General features: G+C 39.0%; 1 protein-coding gene across 6 annotated transcripts in view; it reads left to right on the forward strand.

The window, feature by feature from the left end:
* Positions 1–813: 813 nt before the first annotated feature.
* The window catches only part of SH3D19 (SH3 domain containing 19), a 93,406-nt gene continuing 74,251 nt past the window's right edge, over positions 814–19,968 (forward strand). For 2 of the 6 annotated variants that reach the window (XM_079305374.1, XM_079305375.1), the window contains exons 1-2: positions 850–1,224; positions 19,120–19,159. In XM_079305374.1, coding sequence (XP_079161500.1) covers positions 1,107–1,224; positions 19,120–19,159 — 158 coding nt within the window. In that variant the 5' untranslated portion in view covers positions 850–1,106. Of the gene's footprint in view, positions 1,225–19,119; positions 19,160–19,968 lie in introns of all 6 variants that reach the window. The other 4 variants (XM_079305379.1, XM_079305380.1, XM_079305376.1 and 1 more) reach the window with 4 other exon arrangements.

Genomic DNA, 19,968 nt, shown 5'->3' on the forward strand with positions numbered 1-19,968 from the left:
TGCTGGGACGTCTGGCAGTTCCAATTATCGCCACGAAGTTTCTGATGCATGTCACCCACCAGACCGGGATCTTTTACTCATTCCTGCCGTTCCATCTTAGTGCTCTTCAGGGCACTAGGTTCTGCAGGGGCACTGGGATCTACTGCCCCAGCGCTTTGTGAAGCAAAGCCTCTCCTCCTTCCTTTTCCGTCTCGGCCGAGAAGGCTGTCACGAGGTCTCCGGTTCTGTTTGTTATTGATTTCATAGTTGTTATTGTTTTTGTTTGCCTTGTTATACATACTAGTAAAGAACTGTTATTACCATCCTCATATCTTTGCCTGAGAGCCCCTTAATTTCAACATTGCAATAATTTGGAGGGAAGGGATTTACATTCTCCAATCTAAGGCAGGGTCCTGCCTTCCCTAGCCGACACCTGTCTTTCAAACTGAGACAAGGTGACACAGGACCTTGTCCAGGTGGGTTTGAGTGTCTCCGGAGAAGGAGACTCCACGACCTCCCTGGACAATCTGTTCCAGTACTCTGCTACCCAGAGCGTAAAGACTTTCTTCCTCATGCGGAGGTGGAACTTTTTATGTTTTAGGCCATTTAGGTCATTGCACCTTGTTCTGTCGCTGGGTACCACTGAAAAGAGTTTGGCACCATCCTCCTCTTGGCAGCTTCTTGCCCTCGTTACGAGGGGAGGCACACCCCGTACCCTCTCACCGGAAGTCGTTTCTCACTTTTACGAGGAGGCCGCCTGGGTTCGTACACCCCGCTCGCTGCTGGGCGGTGCCGCCTCCGGGCCTCGCTCGCCGGCCTATCGCCGCGCGCTGCCCGGCGGAGCTGCCCGGCAGTGGCAGCCGGGTACCTCCCCCCGCGGACGCCTCCTCCACCCCCTTTTGTGGCGGTGCCAGGCGGCTGCCGGGCTTCCTGCTGACGCTGGAGAGCCGCGGATGGGCAGGAAAGGGTGCCTTTCCTCCCGCCTCGCCCCGGCGACAGCAGCGCGGAGCGGTCTCCGGAAGAAGCACGGCGGAGAGGGCGCAGGTACAGTACGGGCCCGGCGGACAGGAGGTCCGTGCGGCTGCCCCGAGGGGAGTGTGCCGGCCATGGCGGTCCCCGCTTCTTAAATGCTGCCAGCTGCCCCTCCACCGCCGATGGCCGAAGCCTGGAGGCTAGAGGAGGACGAGGAGGAGCTGTGGGAGCTCGGCAGGAGGCACCGGAGGGTTGCGCTGAGCTCGGCGGCAGGTGAGCGGGGAGGGTCCGGCGAGCCGTGGAGTCGGTTCCTTTAGGCTGTCTGTGGCCCGCTCCCTATGTCTGGATTCCTGTCGGGGGCAGGGCGGCATTGGCGGTGGCGCCCGGAGGTCTGGCGGCCTCGCCGCAGGGCAGCTCGGTTCAGCTCAGGTGCATCCAAGGCGTAGGCGTGTGCCCGCGGGCCGCCCCCAGAGCCTGATCCTGCTCCGAGCTGATCGTAGTCATATGGTGGTTTAAGTTAGAAGGGGAGTTAAAGATCACCTGGTTCCAACCCCCCTGCTGTAGACAAGGATGCCTTCAACTAGACCAGGTTCCTTAGAGTCCCATCTAACCTGTCCTTGAGCACGCCCAGGGACAGGGTATCCACAGCTTCTGTGGGCAACCTGTTCCACTGTTTTGCCACCCTGAAGCTAACATGGGTACGTGCTGACCAGCATAGACGTGTGCAGGTGCATAGGGTGCCCTATCAGGAAATTAAATGCCCTTGAAGTACCAAGGTAGAGGAACATCTAGATAGGAAAGTTGTTCACATTTAGCTATTTCTATGTATGTATAGACAACATGCCCTGCTGAGCAGGCAAGGACCAGTGCATGTGAGAAGGAACAGAGCTAGGGAGTGAGCAGATTGATGTGTCTTTGTAGAGAGACCTGGACAACAACAAGCTTTTGTTTGAAATTATGAACTCGAGTGGACTCTGGCAGCCACTGAAATGATTTAGTTCAGATATCATTGTCAATTGAGGTTCAAAGTGCATGTCACTCTCCTGTAGTCACTGGGATGTGAATGCAGCATTTCTTTTTCTGTCAGTGTAAAATCCCTTCCAGAATTAATAATTTTCATAAGGTCTGTTTCCAGTAATCTCAGCTATGCTATATATTTGAACTCCAAATATGCTGGTTTTTAATAATTATGATACAGCTGTAACAATATAGCACCTTGTGCAATTAATGTGAGTTTGCATCCATTTGAGCAACAAGAAATTGAGTGTCCCTTTGTAGTTGACAAAAACACAGCAACATGAGGGATCCTAGAGGAAAACTTTTGACGGGCAGGCCCTGTTGCATTCAGTGGCTCAAGTTATGTCAATGCCTATCTGTGCAGGTGTAGGTTTATCAGGACCCTATTGAAACCACTTTGGTTCGGCATGTCTGCAGGGTTTTGCCTTATCTAGGGTAGTGTGCAAAAAAACAGTGTTTATTCTCTAATGGTTTCCTCAACAACAAAGTGTTCCTGCTACTGGTTATGATATCTGTTTTCTAAAGGTATTTCTTCTAGAGGTTTTTATTAGCAGAAAATAAAGAATTAGTTCTACAGTTTGTGCATGTATATAAGCTTTGCCACCTTCTTGTGGAACAAAGCTTGTTCCCAGAATTTGTCTTTCACACAATGCTATTAAGCCTTAATGAAAGGTGGGTTTTTTTTCAATTTTTATTAGTTTTTTTTCCTAACAGCCACCCTTTGAAATGAGGCCAACATTCTTTGTTTACATTACTGGTGTAAGGTATGTGTGAATGAATAGCATTCTGCTTGAGCTGTCTCAGCTTCTTCCCATCTGTTTGCACATCTCTATGCTGGAAAACACCAGTAAGACTCTCAGCAGAGTATTCTTAAGGCCTCAGTGAAGAGCATTATCCAAAGCAGATGAGTTTGCTGATTTTCTAATACTTGACCTTTATTTACATACTTTAATTTACAAACCTATTGAAAATGAGTGGGGCTTTTTTGCATGTAATGTGTGGTTACCAAAATGGTAATACAAATAGGCGTTAAATAAGCCTGTGAGATATTTTGTTGTAGGGTTTAAAAGAAGTAGCAGATTTAAGTATTTCAGTCTGTTAAACTGATTGTGAATGCAAGCAGCTTAAATTCCTGTTATGTTCAGCCTGTGCATGGAAGTGCATAAAGGCAGTTGATCACCTTTGTCCTGCTGGTGCAAGGCAGGTATGCAAAGTGGGAGCTGAAAGGTGAAAGTTTGCAACTGCTTCTGACTTACTAAATGCTAAGACTTACTTAGCAGTGGTTTATTGGAGAAGCAGAGCAGAGGAGGCTCTGGAATGAAGTAGTATTTTCTCTTGAAGCCAGTTGCAGTTGTGCTGCTCCATGTACTGTAGGATGAAGCCAGCTAGACTAAACTAACAGCTTGCTGCAGCTCTGGAGGTGTGATCTCTTTTGGGGATGTGCATTTCTGCTGTCTCTTGTCTGTCAGCTTTGCTGCTTATCCACCCTGTTCGTGGGTAAAGTCAGTGTTGTGGTTTGGCAGTAACCTGGGCTGATGTACTGAGTGGCTGCCTCACTTGGAGCCCTTGTGCTTACTAGAACCTGCACCAACCTGTTCTGGTGTATTGTCCAAGCAGGGGGATATTTTCCTAGTTTTCTTCTGTCATTGGGAGTCTTCTGATTCAGCTCACTGAAATGGTTTTGAGTGAATGTTGAAGCTGGTGCAAGGGAAAGAGTAGGAACATGCAGCCAGAGGGAGGTAAGAGCCTATGCCAATCAGAAGTTAGTTTGGCTTAGATTGCTGTGAGACTGCAGCCTGAGAGCTGTTAGAGACATACTCACATGGTTTGGTTTTGTTTGTGTGTTTGTTTGTATTTTTGTTTATGTTTTTTAAATGTGATTCACTGGAGGGTTGCTTTGTTTGATTTTTTTGTTGTGTTGGGGTGGGAGCTTTTTTGCTGATATTATGAGCTGAAGATGCTTGCTTAAGCACTAGACTGCCAGAGCAGATGTTGAAGCAGGGAAACTTGGAGGAATGAGATAGGCAGAACCATTTATGCCCATGGGGTAGTTGTAGATAGCTCAGGTTACTTGTCTGACTGCCTGTATCTACCACACTGTGTATCATGATCCTATGTCATGGCATTATTTTCTCTGAATTCAAGAAAGTTTTTATCTGGCATTTTCTGGAAAACCTGTGGGAAGATATTAAATAGAGCAATTTGATAGTCTTCTAGATAAATTACTTTTTCTTTAAGAAAATGCTGGTTGAATTTGTGTATATATTTATTTTTTTTAGGCTATAGGGAGAAGAAATACACCATTTTCTTTTGAAATTGAGAACAATGAAAGTAGCTGCATGTTGGTGAAGGAATAGCAAAGACTTATGAATGCCTAACAAGTAGTTCTAAAACAATAGATGAAATAGAGATGTTAGCAGTATTTGACATAGATGCTGAAAATAGTTATGTTAAGGTTTGAGGCCTCTTCCTTTGTTTAGATAATACCAAATACCGCACATGCCAAAGAAATAGCAGATATCCTGTCCCAAGCATGGCAGGAAAGGTCAGAAGATAACGGTAAAGCCATAAAACATGGTAATTTAGTTGTCCCTATAGGTTGCATGCAAATATTAGGAAATTAGTATATTGTATTAGATTGGTTATTGGAACTTAGAATATTCATTATGGAATAATACTTATTGTACTGCAAATGGAAAATTCTTTTCTTCCTCTCTCCTCTTCTCTCTTGACTCTCTCTTCTTATCTCTAATCTCTAACCTCTCTCTAAGGTCTCTCTCTTATACCCATGCCCTATAATAAAATACAACCCTGACGAACAGAAAATAATAAGCTCCTGACTCTGTCCAGCAACCATCCAGAAGCCCTCCTCCCACAGCTGCATTGGTTCATTCAAACAGAATAATCTGGTCACCAGCTCTGGGAAAGGAAGCCACTTTTGTTTGAAACTTTTGAGGTTTTTTACTGCAATATCAATAATATGATAAATTTCTACCTCTCTTGTTGCTTATTTCTGTCACATGCATTATTGTTCTAAGAAGTTATATAGACCACAGGATCTTTACTGGACATTTTTTTGTATAGAATGTTAGTATTTTTACTTGGTTTGTTTTCAATAAAATGGAAACAAAAAAATTCCAAACAGATGAGAACAATCTCACTGCAATGCTATTTCTTCATAGATTTACAGGTTCACTCCAGTCTAACTCTGGGCCTTAATCTGATGTGCTTTCCTGTTTTCGCTACCTTCTTATTCTGTGACTAATGACTGAAGTGGACTTACAGGGAAGTTTATAGTGAATATATTAGATTTTAGTTATGAACTGCATTGATTGATTATCTGTCCTTGCTGTCAAATTGTGGCTGAGTAGCACAATATTCTGATATTATTTAAAGCACACAGAAAATTTTTCACATATTCAGTATCTGCATTATTTCACTTTGAATTCTGGCCAGTGTTCCAGAAAAATTAGCCCATTATAGATGTGGCAGAAATTTCCTTACTTAAAAATAAAATGAAATTGCCAAATATGGAAGACAGTATTGAAAATTATTTGAGTTGATAATGAAGTCCTATGTGATTTTTACTTTAATGTGTGGTTAGAAGTACAGGTGGTCAAGGCTTTTATTTAACTTAATATGACTCTGTTTTACGTATCACAAATGCTTGTCAGTGGTTTGTTCTCATACAATGGCTGTAAATTTTGCACGAGTTTTGCTATGCTTATTGAAACTTCTCTGGGGTTGAGTTTTGTTGGGGATTTTTCCTCTTCCTCTATTTCTGTTTCTCTGTATTATTCAGATGTTTCCTGGATTTTTTTCAACTCTGATGAGCAGTTTTAGATTATGATGAAATAATCTATTTTTGGTTTCTTGATTGGCTGAGTGCTTTTGGGGTTTTTTATGCCAAAACAAGATTTAGTTCAGAGTTGGATCTATTCATTACACCCCCATGACTCCCACATCAAACTGGCCCTGACTTATTTTTGAAGAAGAGTGAGCTATATCCAATATAACAAATTAAGGTTGAATATTTCACTGCTCAACATGCTGAGAGGTTATGGGAATACATTTCTGTAGTGTGTCTGACAAAGTTCAGTGGACCTTAATTTGCAGGTATCGTGGAGTTTTTACAGATAAATAAAGAATTTAATATAACAATGTTCAAAACTTGTTCCCATGTTAATGCAAAACAACGTATTTGGCCTTAAGAAGTAAATAATAAGGTGGTCTGAAATTCTGTATTGAATTCTTGAGTCTGAGACTGTTTTGGTGGTGATGTCCTTTAGGGTTCACTGAATTGTGACAAGAACAGCTCAAGCTGAGTCCTTCCCAAGAGGTGCCAGTGACCCTGGAGCTGGGAGAAAGCATGATTAAGAAAACGGTAATTCAAAAACTTAGTTGCTTAACCGACTCATATATTTAAGAAGTGGAAAGATCAGCATCTTGCAGAAGAGAAGTCAGCATTGTTCAGCTAGAAACTTCTTTATCTGCGTGTCTATGTCCTTCAGTGCTGATCTGGAAATTGTTATGCTTGTCCATACCAAGTGTTACAATTTAGCCTCTTTTATTAAGAGAAGAGAAAAAAAAATCCCCATAACCTATTGAAGTTACTATGCATATCTCTACTATATTTCATAGTCTTTGACTGTAGTTTGCTTGTGGTAAATATAAATACTAACTAAAGCTTTTCTGGAAGTTAAATAATGTAGCCTATACATGGAAATCCTCCAACATACCTTGAAATTCAAGTCAGTGGCAAGAAAAAACCTGCTTGCAGTTACTTGGCCTGGTGTGGAGACTGAACCATAAAGAATATTGTGCCTTCTGAAGAAACAACTCTTCTAAAAATGAAGGTTGGTCTTAGGAAAATAATTGCAAAACTTCTGGTAATCAATGGAGTGATTTCCTAGCCAAGGAAACTGTAGAAGGACAAATCATCATTATTAAGTGATTAAATGGGCTTTCTTCATTTAGATTAGAGCCAAAGCAAGGCACAGAAGTATGTAATTGCTTAAGGAGAGGTGGGTGTGTACCCAGTGAATGACCCATAGAACTATGATTTCCCATAGACTTTGCTGTTACTTGTGTTGTAAGCAATCATTTCCTGTCAGCACAACAAATGATAAGTCTGGGTTGTTGCATAAAGAATGCAGATGGGCAGCAAAGCATAAAATGAGTCATAACCTTATTGTATGAAGCTTTTACCGAGGTGGTTGTTGTTTACAGATGGAAAAAATGTAATATTTGTAAATAAATTTGTAAATATTTGCTTTTGAGAGTATAGCCTTTGTTCCATAATGGGTTCCTTCACCCAGTGTGTAAGAGGCCATTCTACACAGAGTCAAGGTATTTGATTTATTTCAAATACCTTTCAGCTCAGAAAGGGGTCCTAGATGGCAAATTCACAAAGCCAGTACACCAATTATCGAAAGTTTTTATTATTTATACATTTTGACAAGTGAAGGCATTAATGTTTATTGGCTATAATTTATACAGTTCTCTTGGTAATTTAACTAACAGAAATAGAGAACTAATTAATTTCTTGCTAATGCTAATCAGTTCACATTCTCAGTCTTCTTTTGAGTATGTGGATTTCTTGAGTTTGTGGCTGTAAGTGGTTGTGGTCTTACCCTGCCAAAGTTGCATTTTACCCAGTTAGCACATTAATTTGATGAGTTGGCTTAGTTTATTCCTCCTAATCTGGTTCCTGCCAGCATTATCTTGGACATTGTCCCCTGTATACTTGCAGTCTATCAGTTCAGCATTCTATTGTGATTCTGTTTCTCAAATTTTGTACGCTGAGGTTCTCCCTTTTTTTCTTTCTTTATAGCTGCAGTCACTGAGGAATGTTAAACTGCAGTTACAGAGATGTTAAATATAATTTGTCTATTTGGAAGCTGTGAATCACCTTGATTTAAGATCTGGAAACAACAGGGTAGTGGTGTTGATGCTCTCCACTAAAAGTTGATGAAGTTTTGTTTCAATAAGCATCTCACTAAATATGTGCTGTATGAAATTTTATTTCCATAGCTCTAAAACAATTTGCCATAAACTTCTTGATGTTAGTTATCTATAATGAAATATAATGCTTTAAGCATTCTTTAGTTTCTTTGCTTTGCTAACTTAGTGTTAATGGAAGTGTTGTTTGGAAGGGAATTCTGAGTCACCTAATCCAGCCTCTTTCTTGAAGCAGGCCTGTTGCCAAGGCTAGATCAGTCCAGACAAAGCTTTGTCTACCTGTGTCTTGAAGTCTCCCAAAAGAGAAAGATTTACAGCCTCTGCAGGCAACCTGTTTCAGAGCTTTACTTATTTCCTAATGGAAGAACTTCTGCTCATCTACAGCCTGAACCTCCCAAGTTACATTTGTGACCAGTCAGTATTGTCCATTAACACCAGGAGGAGTTTGCATTTGTGATCTTTGTTGCTACCCTACAAGTAGCTATATGCTGTAATTAAATAGCTTCTTTGCCTTCTCTTTGCTGTGGTAAAAGAGTCTGACTCCGTCAGCCTTCTCATTGCACAGTCTTGCCTTGCTTATTCAGATCCTCAGATTGTAAAAAAAATGTAGTGGAAGTGTTGTTTTCATACTCTGCTCTTGAAAAACAGTATGCACAAAAGACACTGAAGCATTCCAACAGCAGATTTGAGAACACAGTGTATCATCTGTTGGTCTGTGGTTTATGCTTGGCAGACATTTTACCTTTAGAGAAGGACAAAAATAAGTTTTATGGGAAAGCTTAGATTTTTTGGTTGATGCTGCATATCAAGAAAAATTCCCATTTTCCCACTCAATGTTATATAAACTTTGAATGACACAGGATCTTATGTATATCAGTATTTTTTAATTGACCACTTGATGTACTGCTGGTACAGTAATTGCTTCAGGTGATGTTTTAAAATCTGTAGAAATTTGTCTGGATTTTATATATTATTCTAAAAGGATAAATTTGACATTGCTACTTGACAATTTAGAGTCTTCTGTAAGAAGTTAATGGAATACTAAATAAGGTGTTTCAAAGATGAACATAATTGGTTTAGAAATTCTTGCATGTCTTGCAAAACAAATCTATCCCATGCTTTCCTGCTTTCTATGGCTATGTTGGGTCCAGCTTGAAGGGCTGGATGACAGCAAAACTGAAAAGGTTCACACTGGAGTAGAAGCCGAATGCAACAATTTTTTCTGTCCTTTTTTTTTTTCCCTAAGCTTTTAAAGAGGTCATAGCATTTATTTTCTGTGTGTATGTTGCTACCTCAGCCAGGTTGTTTATGCTTTTGAAGAAAATGCGATTGGATCAAAACATGCTAAAGATTTCAAATTGTTGACATCATTACTCCTGTGGTTAATAGTGGACACACTGTCATGTCAGCCTTTCAGAGCTGTGCTAGTAGCGTGTGCCACAGCACGCAAACTGAAAAAACAAATGTCTTCAGGAAGGTACACAAGAAACACCTCTGAGGATACCATTATTACTTCCAAGAGAAATTCTTTCCACTCTGCAGTCCATTTCTTAGCAACTTCTGGGAGGCTGCATATGAAAGGTCCTGCTAAGTTGCTGCTAATGGGATTATCTTTCCCTAATTCAATTGCTTTTTTGAATCCACTTACACTTTCAAGTCTTCAAATCTTACATGGTAGTAAGGAACACAATCATTCACTATATGGAATCAGTTACTGCCTTTTACATACTGGTTGGTACTTCTGCTGGATATTCACTGGTTCTTGAATTATGACGATAAATTTCTTATCTGTGTTTTGCTTTTTAATGTGGTCTTGATTGTGGTGATTTACTTCCTTAAAAACTTAGGTGAGTTTTCAAGCACTGTGTTTGATATAAAAGAGTCTCTGGTCCATTCTCCTTCTAGACAGAATATTGTATGTATAAAAGAAGCTATTTGACTTTTTTTCTTAAGTTAAAGCATTTTGATTCTATTTATAAGAGATAAGCTAAAATTAATATAATTTGTTTTCTCAAGGTGATAATTTTGTATTCATCATTAATTCCCTCTTGCATTATAACCTGAGTGCTCAATATCAGATCTATACATGAAAATTGGTTCAAGTTGAACACATCTCTGCTAAATAATTTGCAAGAATTTTAAGTGTATGGTGTGGTGTGATCTTGTTTGTTGTTAAAATACTGTTTCTTCATCCTGTTGGAGAGGTGAGATGTAAATGTCTGGAGACAAGATCAGCATTTCAATAACTGTCATATTAAATGACTCCATTGGAGTCCTTTATTCATTTTATAGCTGCACTGTAAATTTAGGGTACAAAACTAATAGAAATGTGGTACTTGTGATCAAAGTAGAAGATTTATAAGAAGTCTCTCTCCTTCTATCTAGTACTTGAAGAACAGCATTGTCAGGTACCACAGTTTAACTGATGTCAAATGGTATACCTTTTGTCATGTGTCTTAAGCTTGCCATTCTTTGCAACACCCAGTGAACTACAAAGCGGGATGGTAAAGTTCAGCTGAGAATGGAGTTCCTTAAGCTGGGCACCTGGCAAGTCCTACCTAGACAGTTTACCGTGTTCATTGTTTAAGCATGTCAGATCTGTGCTTGGGCAAGCATCACTGCCGGTGTGGAACAAGTATAACTGAATGATGAGATTGGGATAATGCTGTAGACCTCATGTATTCAGCGCTTATCAGCCTAACTGATATGTATGGAAAGAATTAGTTTTTTCTGTTCTAGTATGCAAAGCTTGCTGCAGATCACCGGTATCATCTCTGGAAATGCGTGGTAGCAGCTGCCATGATATCAGGCACGTTTCATTTCTGTTATTGTTCTCCACTAGCTTATGTTTGTGGATCTGTTATCAAGAACTGTTTGAAGTGTGTCATAATGGTATTTTGGCACCATAGCAATGTAAAGGTACTTACTAGTGTCTTTACAGAGACTGAATGCATCTGACAGGATTTGTAGGCCTTTTTGTTGAGTAGATAGGATTGGGGAGAGGTCTAGGAGTACATGACAGGGTGGTTATTTCCTCCAAGGTACGAAACAATTGGAACTGTTTCTGCCAGCATTATCAGCGTGTCCAGAAAACTGTTTATCTGTGGTAAGCACAGGATTCTTTGTTTTGGGAGTTTCTGAATGCTTAATAACTTTGCCACCCTTTTTCTTGGTCATATGAATTTTGAAGCCTCTGATTGAACTGTAGGTGAAACTGCTTTGTGTTGCCATGAGTAGCAAGTGAATGGATGGAATTTGCATTTAGAAGACTGAGAACAAGGTGCAGTAGCTTCATGTCAAGGGTAGAAACAAGTGAAGAATTACTTTCATAATAGCTGCACAAGGTAAATCATGGTGCAAGGAATCCAGCTGTATATATTGACTGACATGTCACTGGATGTCAACTGACATCCTGACTACTGGTCAGGTTGGTCTTCCAGGACCAAAGGGCACACGTGTAGATTTACATGCACACATTAGGTCAGTAATAAAGGACTCTGAGGTACTTTAAAGGGGATTTGTGAGATGTTTAACACTTATCTTGGAGTACATCAGGATAAATTCCGTGCACACCTCAGTAAAATGTCTTCAGTATGCCAGGTGATTCACATCTTTAAAAACTGGATGCCTATCACTACATTATAAAATAATATGCATTAAAGCATTATGTGGACACTGCTGAAACCTTGTGGAAAAATCCAATCTTTCTCAGCTGCAGCCTGGACCTTTCCCAGGCTGACGATCTTTCTCAGAGACAAAACAAGGGAAGGAAGAAAGAACAACACAGATGAACACCTGGTGCTGATCACTGAGCCATGTGTCTCGTGATGTTTTTGGAGAAAGTATATTTTCAAAAAGGTGTTGCCTTCTTGGACCAATGAGTCTTTTCTACTTTCTTTCTACGATGTCTCTTGTATAAATGCCATGGCTTTTCAATAAATTGCTTCTTCTTGCAGCTTGGAAGAAGACATGTTGCTGCATTATTTACTGTTCGTAATTAGACAGTGACAGCATTACTTGCTTTAATAACAGCAAAGTGCTGGGCTTTCTGTAGTATGGAGTAGTGGCAGAGAGTTGCACAACTTTTAAGCATGTGCTCAAAGCTGATGGATGAGGGTTATCTCAGGGTACAACAATTTATTCATATATGCCACCATCATTAAATAAATCAGTTTTTTGTATCTTCACATTAATCCCTTTTATGATGTGTCTAGATCTTGTAATATTTGTTTGATGATAAAGTGTAAGAGTCCTTATTGGGTATAATCCATTTTATGGTACTTCAGAAGAATCCAGTGATTCTCACAACTGTGAGAAGCAATTGTTACATTCAATGTCCCAGATTTTTTTTATTTCTGTGTTGGGCAGAATTACCACTGTCACCGGGAGGAAAATATTTTGTTAATAGGCTAATTTCAAATGTGCTTCCCTAGAAAATTAGTACTTGTAACAAAATCAGTGAGATTTAATACTCTTCTTATTAGGTGAACTGAGTAAACAGCTTGGGGATTCTTTAATTATAAACAGTGACAAAGGACCACAAAATATTCCAAGAACAAGCTACTGAGTATTTCAGTGGTATCTTAAGAGAAATCAGTACTTTCATTTGCCTGGTACATTTCTTCTGTTTTTTTGAGATACTACTTTTGTTATAGTTGAGTATGTTACAGTCCTTTCTTTTCATACATTATTTTTTTCCTCTCTGTGTCATTTAATCTCCCCAGTCTCCAAATTCCTCCCACAGTGCAGACCTATGCACTTACACTCACTATCATGTCTGATATCTAAATTGGAAGTAATGTCACCTTTATTCTGTCAGTAGCTTTGTAGGATGAAATAGTTAAGAAAGAAATTTTCTTGTTTGTTTTAAAGCCAAATTAGTTTCCAAATATGCGGAAAGAGGAATATCTTTTGAATTGCTATTCAGCATTTTATTGTCAATCCATGTCTTGTCCACGTTGAATATGACAGATTCCAAGTGCTTAATCCATAAGATTACACTGGAGACTTTTGTTGTTGAGGTTTGCCATTTGAACAGTATGTTGTGACAAGTGAATGTACCTACATACAGGTGTTCAAAGCTGGAGGCGCTTTTGGTGCTGGTTGTTCTGGTTCTCAAGCAGGGCAAACCCCTGAGGAGGAAAATAATGGAATAAATTTGGATCTTGCATATTGTGTATGAATGTTTATAAGGTAGTCTGTTAACACAGTGTCAGAAGGACAAATCTATTCCCACGTCTAACTATTGGTATGTACTGCATGTGTATCAGCATCCTGTGACAGGCAGACATGGGTAAGAGTGAGGTCTGTGGTCTAACTGAGGAATATGCAGAATCTCTGCAGGAATGTTAAATCTCCAGTTTGGAAAGAAGAAGGCAGTACAGTGCTCTTGAAAGATAATTTCATTTTAATGGCAATGCTAGCAACATCAGAGAATTATTTTTCTGAAATGTAAATTTAACATTTCTCAGCTGCCTAGAGAGAAACGTATTTTGTGGTTGTAATTCTTCTGTTAATCAAAATGTTGAGTTTCCATATTAAAAGACAATTAAGTAGTAGGGCTCATCTAGAGTAGCTCCTGCAGTGATTCTGATGGTATGCTGATACCTCTGTCTAGTTATACCTGAAGTACATAATCTAAGAACTACATTGCACCAATTAGCTGGGATGTCTTTTATGAAGATGTGGGGATTTGTAGTTTTAGGAGTTGCTAATTTTTTGAAAAAAGGGTTTTAGAAGCAGCTGTATCCTAAATTTCTTATCAACTTTCCTATCAATTCTTACCAGCTGTGGTAGAAGGCAAAAGTGGGGTAATATATATATGTAGTGGGTGTATTTGGTTGCTTATATACTTTGTTTATTGTTTATGGCTTAAGAAAAAGCCCAGTTCCCCCGTGCTGAATTTGGTCTAGGTTCTTGCAGCATGAGCCATTTAGAGAAATGGTGAGAGCTTACATAGTCTGTTTCCATTCTCTCTCTATTCTTCAGTCCCGTCACACATGCTCACAAGTGATGTGCACACACTTCCACTGTTGCAGTACAGGAGAAATGTAGGAGCAAGAATGTGGAAATGGAACTTCAGAGTCACAAAAACAAATCAACAGCACATGTAGCATTGGCAAACGTGACCTCTGCTGTCCAGTCAAATCCTTTTTTCACTTATGTGTTGTGTGCTTAAAAGTGCACTAATGGCTTTAAAGGTGGTTATAGTTTAATTTTAACCTTTTTAGCAAGGTAAAGATACTATAACTTAAAAGTCTTTGGATAATTACACACTTTACGGTGGTCAGTAGGGTTTCAAAATTAAGTACTCAACTGCAGAGGGTCAATGTGTTCTCAGCTGTGTGTTGGGGTACATCCCCAGCCATCTATCAGTTGTGTTTAAGAGTGGGGGGAAAAAAAAGCATTACTCCAAATATCAAAAACTCCAGTAATGCTTTGTTCTTACAGACTCATTTACTGTTTTGCACTAAAACTGACAGACTACTATAATTTCATTTTAGGGCGTGTTATAATGTTGTTTTCTTCCTGGACTGTACTGTTCTGGAAGTCAACAGAATACTGTAGAATTTAAAGTAAGTATAAAAACTGTCTGCCTTTACAATTAAAAACTCTGAGCATGTCCTGATTTTTGTAGCCTTTTGCAGTAAAGGGAAAGCTATACATAAAGTAAATTTTAAAAGTTTCTTCCAAGCATCTCATTAATCTCTGCTTGAGCCTTCTGCTTTTTAAACAACTGATAAGGGACTCTTCTGTTAAAATATTATAATACATAAACAAATGTTTGGTTTTATGGGTTTTATTGTATGGCTATTCCTAACAAAATCGACCAAAATTTATAGTAGACTCTACACAGTGGAATCAATTTGCATTTTTCTGATTCCTTATCCCAGGAAAGTGCTGAAAAGAAGGAAGAGTGGCTTTGAGTCACATTATGCCTTAACAGAGGCAAAAATGTGGCAGTATCAGTTATTGTTTGTCTCAGCTCAAATAAAGCAACTAGGGTTGAAAATCCCACACAAATGCATATCTTTTTCCCAGAAAATGTGCAATTCATTTGAGTGAGGGCCTCATCTACACTGCCAATTAGAAACGAAAATTTAGGGTTCTCAATGTAGTTGTCTGTCAGGGACTGGTGCACCATTTAGCGATGAATACCTGGGTCTGTATGTATATGACTAAAATAGTGGCAGAAGCCATCACATTTCTGTGTGATGCCTTGTAAACCTGCTGTATTGGTCTTAGCATCTGGGTTTGTTAAATCCTGTCAGCCTTCAAAGCTCATTGGGGATTGATGCGTTCAGATGAATCATCAAATGAAAGTTGTACAGCCTCTTTCAATAATTTGCTTGTCCTGAAAACATCACTTCCCTCTACATTTTGGAGTTTCTGGCACTGCTTAAAAGCCCATGGTTCACATTGCTTGGTTTATCTGGAGGTTTGCCATTGTTACAGTAGCATGTCATGCTTTCTTTCCTTGTGAAACCACTGCTGGGCCATCTGGGGCTAAAAATTGCTGGGATGGAAACTACTGGTTGCTCTAACTACCTGCCTTCCTGAAGAGTGTTAGTGTCCTGTCTCTTTTGCTGGCTGGTCAATTCAACAGGTGTGGTTAAACCGGAAGATACAATATTTCCCAGAAATCAGAATGGTATGCCCCCTTTTCCTCCCTTCAGCCAATTCAGCTTTTAAGTGATCAAGCTATGAAATGAGGTTAAAAGTGAGAAGTTACCGGCCTTGGGGAGGTAATTGCATTGGAGGTTCCCCAGTAGTTTTGCAGTTTTGAAGTGGAAAAATGTGTTAGCTTTCCACTCATTTTTCAGCAACAATTTGTGTTTATACTTGAATGTTTTTCCAGTGAGGGCAGACTTTTCAGTTGAATTCATTCTTAGTAGCAAGATGCTTTCAAAATAAACAGAGGAAAATAATGTCTCTAATTATTGTGAGTTGCCTTTTTCCTTTGCTTGTCTTCCAGAAACAAGAGTGATTGGCTTAAAATATACTGTTTTCTGCATTGGTGGTCTTTTTGGCAAAAACTTAAGATATTTCGAGTTTGTGGAGCAACTGAAATGATGTTGACCCAGTTATTTTTCTCCTGATGTTATGTTTGTATTTTCCCTGAGAAGGAAAACTGTTCTATCATATTAAAAGCAAACAACAAAAGAAGCTAATTTTCTTGAAATTGGAGTGTAGGAGAATCACCTTTTTTTCTGAAAGCAACTGGAAGTGGCATTTCTGTCTGCCACTCAACCTTTGAATGCAGAAAAAAGGCACAAGGTGTCCATGCTGCTACTGAAAAATAAAGAGCATGATTTTGTCATGAAACGCTAGATTTCCCAGACAGTTGTGGTATGAAGAGCAGATTGTTGTGCCTTAACGTTTTCCTTGATTCTTCTGCTATGCTTTGAACTGGGCAACAGTCTTCCCAGCTTCAGCCAGTCTGAGTTCTTCCACTTCATCTGCTCCTCCTGCTTGCTGTTTGGCTTCTTGCACGATCTCCTGCTGCTGAGCAAGGCTGTAATATTCTCTTGTATGGCTGTAATTTTATGAGGGCAAGAAAGGAATTGTAAAAAGTAGATGTGAGTATGAAGTGGAGAAAATCTTACAGTATGGTCTGCAGGAGGTTGGAACAGTTCTTAAGGATTGAGAGACTGCAGATTTCTAACTATGCAAATTGTGGATTGGAGGACAGTCAGAAAGAACTTGATTAACTAAAATAAACTTATGATCCTACAATCTGGTTCTGTTTCTTGTAAGTACTAGCTGCTTATGAGCTCCTAGTGTATTTTGCTACTGCTACCTACACAGTAAGGAGTTTTAATTAACTTGAGCATGAGAGCTTTTTCAAGTCAAGGATTTGGCTACAGAATGGGGAGATAAGGTGTGTGTGTGCGTGTATTTTTTAAAAAAATATGCCTGTTTTTTTAGGCTTTCATATTCTAGTGTTTCTAGAGGTGTGTCATTATTTGAAATTATGCTTGTACCTAATACCAAAACAACATTTAGAATTGCAAAATTTACAGAAACACAGAATCAATTAGGTTGGAAAAAACTTCTGAGATTGGGTCCAGCCTATAATACCACCTTGTCAATAAGACCATGCACCAAGTGGCCATGTTCAGTCTTTCCTTAAACACCTCATGGGACAGTTACTTCACAACCTAGTTGACTCCAAGAACCTAAATGAAAGATTGAGCTCTTTGAGTATCTCGTTACACTTGAAACTAAAACAAATTTTAAAGGTTAAGGTCACAGCAAATTTAATGATGTAGAGGTTTTAGTTCTGTTTTAATATGTTGGCTCTTTGCATGTTGGATTACAATTCATTCTTTTCAAGAGGATCAGTATGCATTTGGCTGGTGTGTTCTCGCTAAGTTTATCAAAAAATCAAATGTGCAAAATCAAATGTAATATTGAAGTGTTGAAACAGAAATAAATAGAAATAAACAGAAAATAAAAGGGCAAAGGGAATCTCATAGATTTCCTGAGTGGGCAGGTTGCAGCGGTATGGGTGGGCTGTGGTGGATCTGCTGACTGGACACCGCCTATGTGGGAGTTGTTCCCATGTGCTGTGCTTACACGTGCTCTTGACTCCTTACTGATTTATTCACATGATCAGTTATTTCAGCAGTAGGAGGGCTTTGTCTGAATACTGTTAGATTGTGGCTGCATACAGAACAGGAGGTACTGAACAAGCAACACATGGCAAGTGGATTTAATTAGGAAGTCCGGTCTCATTTTTTTTCAGTGCTCACAGGTAAGGAGGTTACATGGTAAGGATGGAAGTTGTGTATATTTGAAGAACTGCTGCAAACCCTGGTTTGACCTATTCCAGAGCTATACCATGCTGCTTCTGCTAGCAGACTTGCACACAGTGTGATGAAGTGGAGATTGCTGAGACAGGAGGACAATAAATTATAACTGTGTAACTCTGACAGCTCAGTAGGGTCACCTGTGGATCCGAAAAGCATTAGATACTTTTAAGCACCATTGACATGAGATAATATTTTGCCACCTCAATGAAAACTGACTCAAATGAACACATAAAGCTTGGAGAGGAAAGTATTTCTTTTATGCAGGAGATAAAACTGCACAAACAAATGTTGTGCTGTCAGCACAACAAATTTTATTTCAAATGCAGAGCTTTAAGATTGAAAGTACAATCTGTGAGTATGAACATTTCTTTAGGAAGACTCTTCTGTATAGATAAGCTTTTCAGTAAAGCGTTTATTAAAGCACGAAAAATAGCTTTCTGTGTAAAATACACAATATTATCAAATTAGAAGCAAAATTACCATGGTCAATGCAGATTATATGCAGTTATAGGAATTACCTTCTGCTGTATAGTGTATCTTTCTGCATTAAAAGATTAATCCCCCCCTCGAATTTTAGAATATGTGCATTTTAGGTGGACAACAGTCTTAATTTTTCAGATACTTCAAAAGTTATGCAGTAAAAGATATTCTGGACCTAAAATATTAATGATAATACATGAATTCTAATACCATAGCACTGTGGTTATTTTGTAATGCATGTATGATAATCATAACTCCTGGGAGAAGTATTTTATACTTTCATCAGGTACTGGATCTTTATGTGTAGTTTATTTTTTTGTGAGTCAATCTGATTAGTCCAAATAAGCTACTTGAAATACTTACAGGATAAACAAAACACTTTATAAAAACAGAAACATTAAATGTTTGGAACCCCCAGAAGCTGGAGAGTTAATGGTGGGGTTGCACTGGATTAAAGTTATTTTCAGATGTTGCTGAAACCAGCTGCTGAATTTTCTTCCATCCTGTCAGGGAACTTTGCCAGCTATGATTCATAGAACAATTTTTTTGCGCTGAGTAATCTGTTTTTTTTTCTTTTTTCCGCTTCCCTCTCCCTTATTTTTGTCCTGAACCAAAGCACTGCTCATTTCAGCTGAAGGGAGGAGAAGCTTCCAAAGCATTAATACAAAACATTAAGTACACTGTGTTCTGAGTGGAGGAGTTGTAACAAGTGCTAAACTTCCAGTAATTTTACTTGGTCTTAGGCAGTCTAGTCCAGTGTGGGAAAACAGTTTTGAACAGAATCAGCTTTTGGTTTTGCTAGTCATACAGTTTCACAGTGCTTTTAAGATTTCTATATTAGTATTGCTAAAGAGCATCCAACTTCTGTGCTGATATTATGCCTCCTTTCTCACAGATCGCTCAGAAAGAAATAAACCAGACTGCCGCTCTTCAGGGTAAGAACTGTATTTCTCTATTTATTCTTCCCTTCCCTTCTCTTTCTTTTTTTTTTTTCCCTTATTTTTTTCCTTTTATTGGATGAACCAGAAAATTGGGCAGAAGTATAAGAATATCATTCTTCTGCTTCTGTTTTGGTAACAGTAATGTAATACCAAAATAAGTTTGTGCTGAAAAGAATTGTTTTATATTCCTTGTGGGCAAGGAAATTAAAAGGACTTGTTACATTGTGTACACTAAACTCCAAATGCTTGTTTATGTATCATGCACAGGGTTGCTTGTTAAAACTGTGGTTTAAAACAGGCTCTTCATTTGCTACTTTGAATTGCTTGCTTCTGTAGCAAGGAAAATAATTCTTAGTTCAGTCAAAAATAGTAACACTTTATTATTTATTCCATTAACACTGATCCTATCATACCTAAGGCTTCACAAGAAAGAAATGAAAGTGTTTTAAACAAAACGTTTTAAACATGCACACACGTTGTGTTTATTTAGAATTTCCATCAGGACTTGTCATGAACTTCTAGGCTATTAATTTGCAAGGCCATACTTTCCCTTAAGCTTCTGAATATTCTGTATAAGTTATTCTTATCCTCTGATTTTTAAATAATCTTTTTCTCTATTCCTCATTTTCAAACTCTCTCTCTCTTTGATTCTCCATGAGGAACCAGGATGTTATCCATGACATGTGGTAGATAGTGGAATTTTAATGAACTAAAGCGATAGAGCAGACCAGTGAATATTGGCTCTCCTATTCCTTTGTGAAAAGTCTTTCCAAAAATTGTTCCTATTTTCCAGGATTTTGGCA

The sequence above is a fragment of the Erithacus rubecula genome, assembly GCF_903797595.1.
Source record: "Erithacus rubecula genome assembly, chromosome: 5".
Taxonomy (NCBI): domain Eukaryota; kingdom Metazoa; phylum Chordata; class Aves; order Passeriformes; family Muscicapidae; genus Erithacus; species Erithacus rubecula.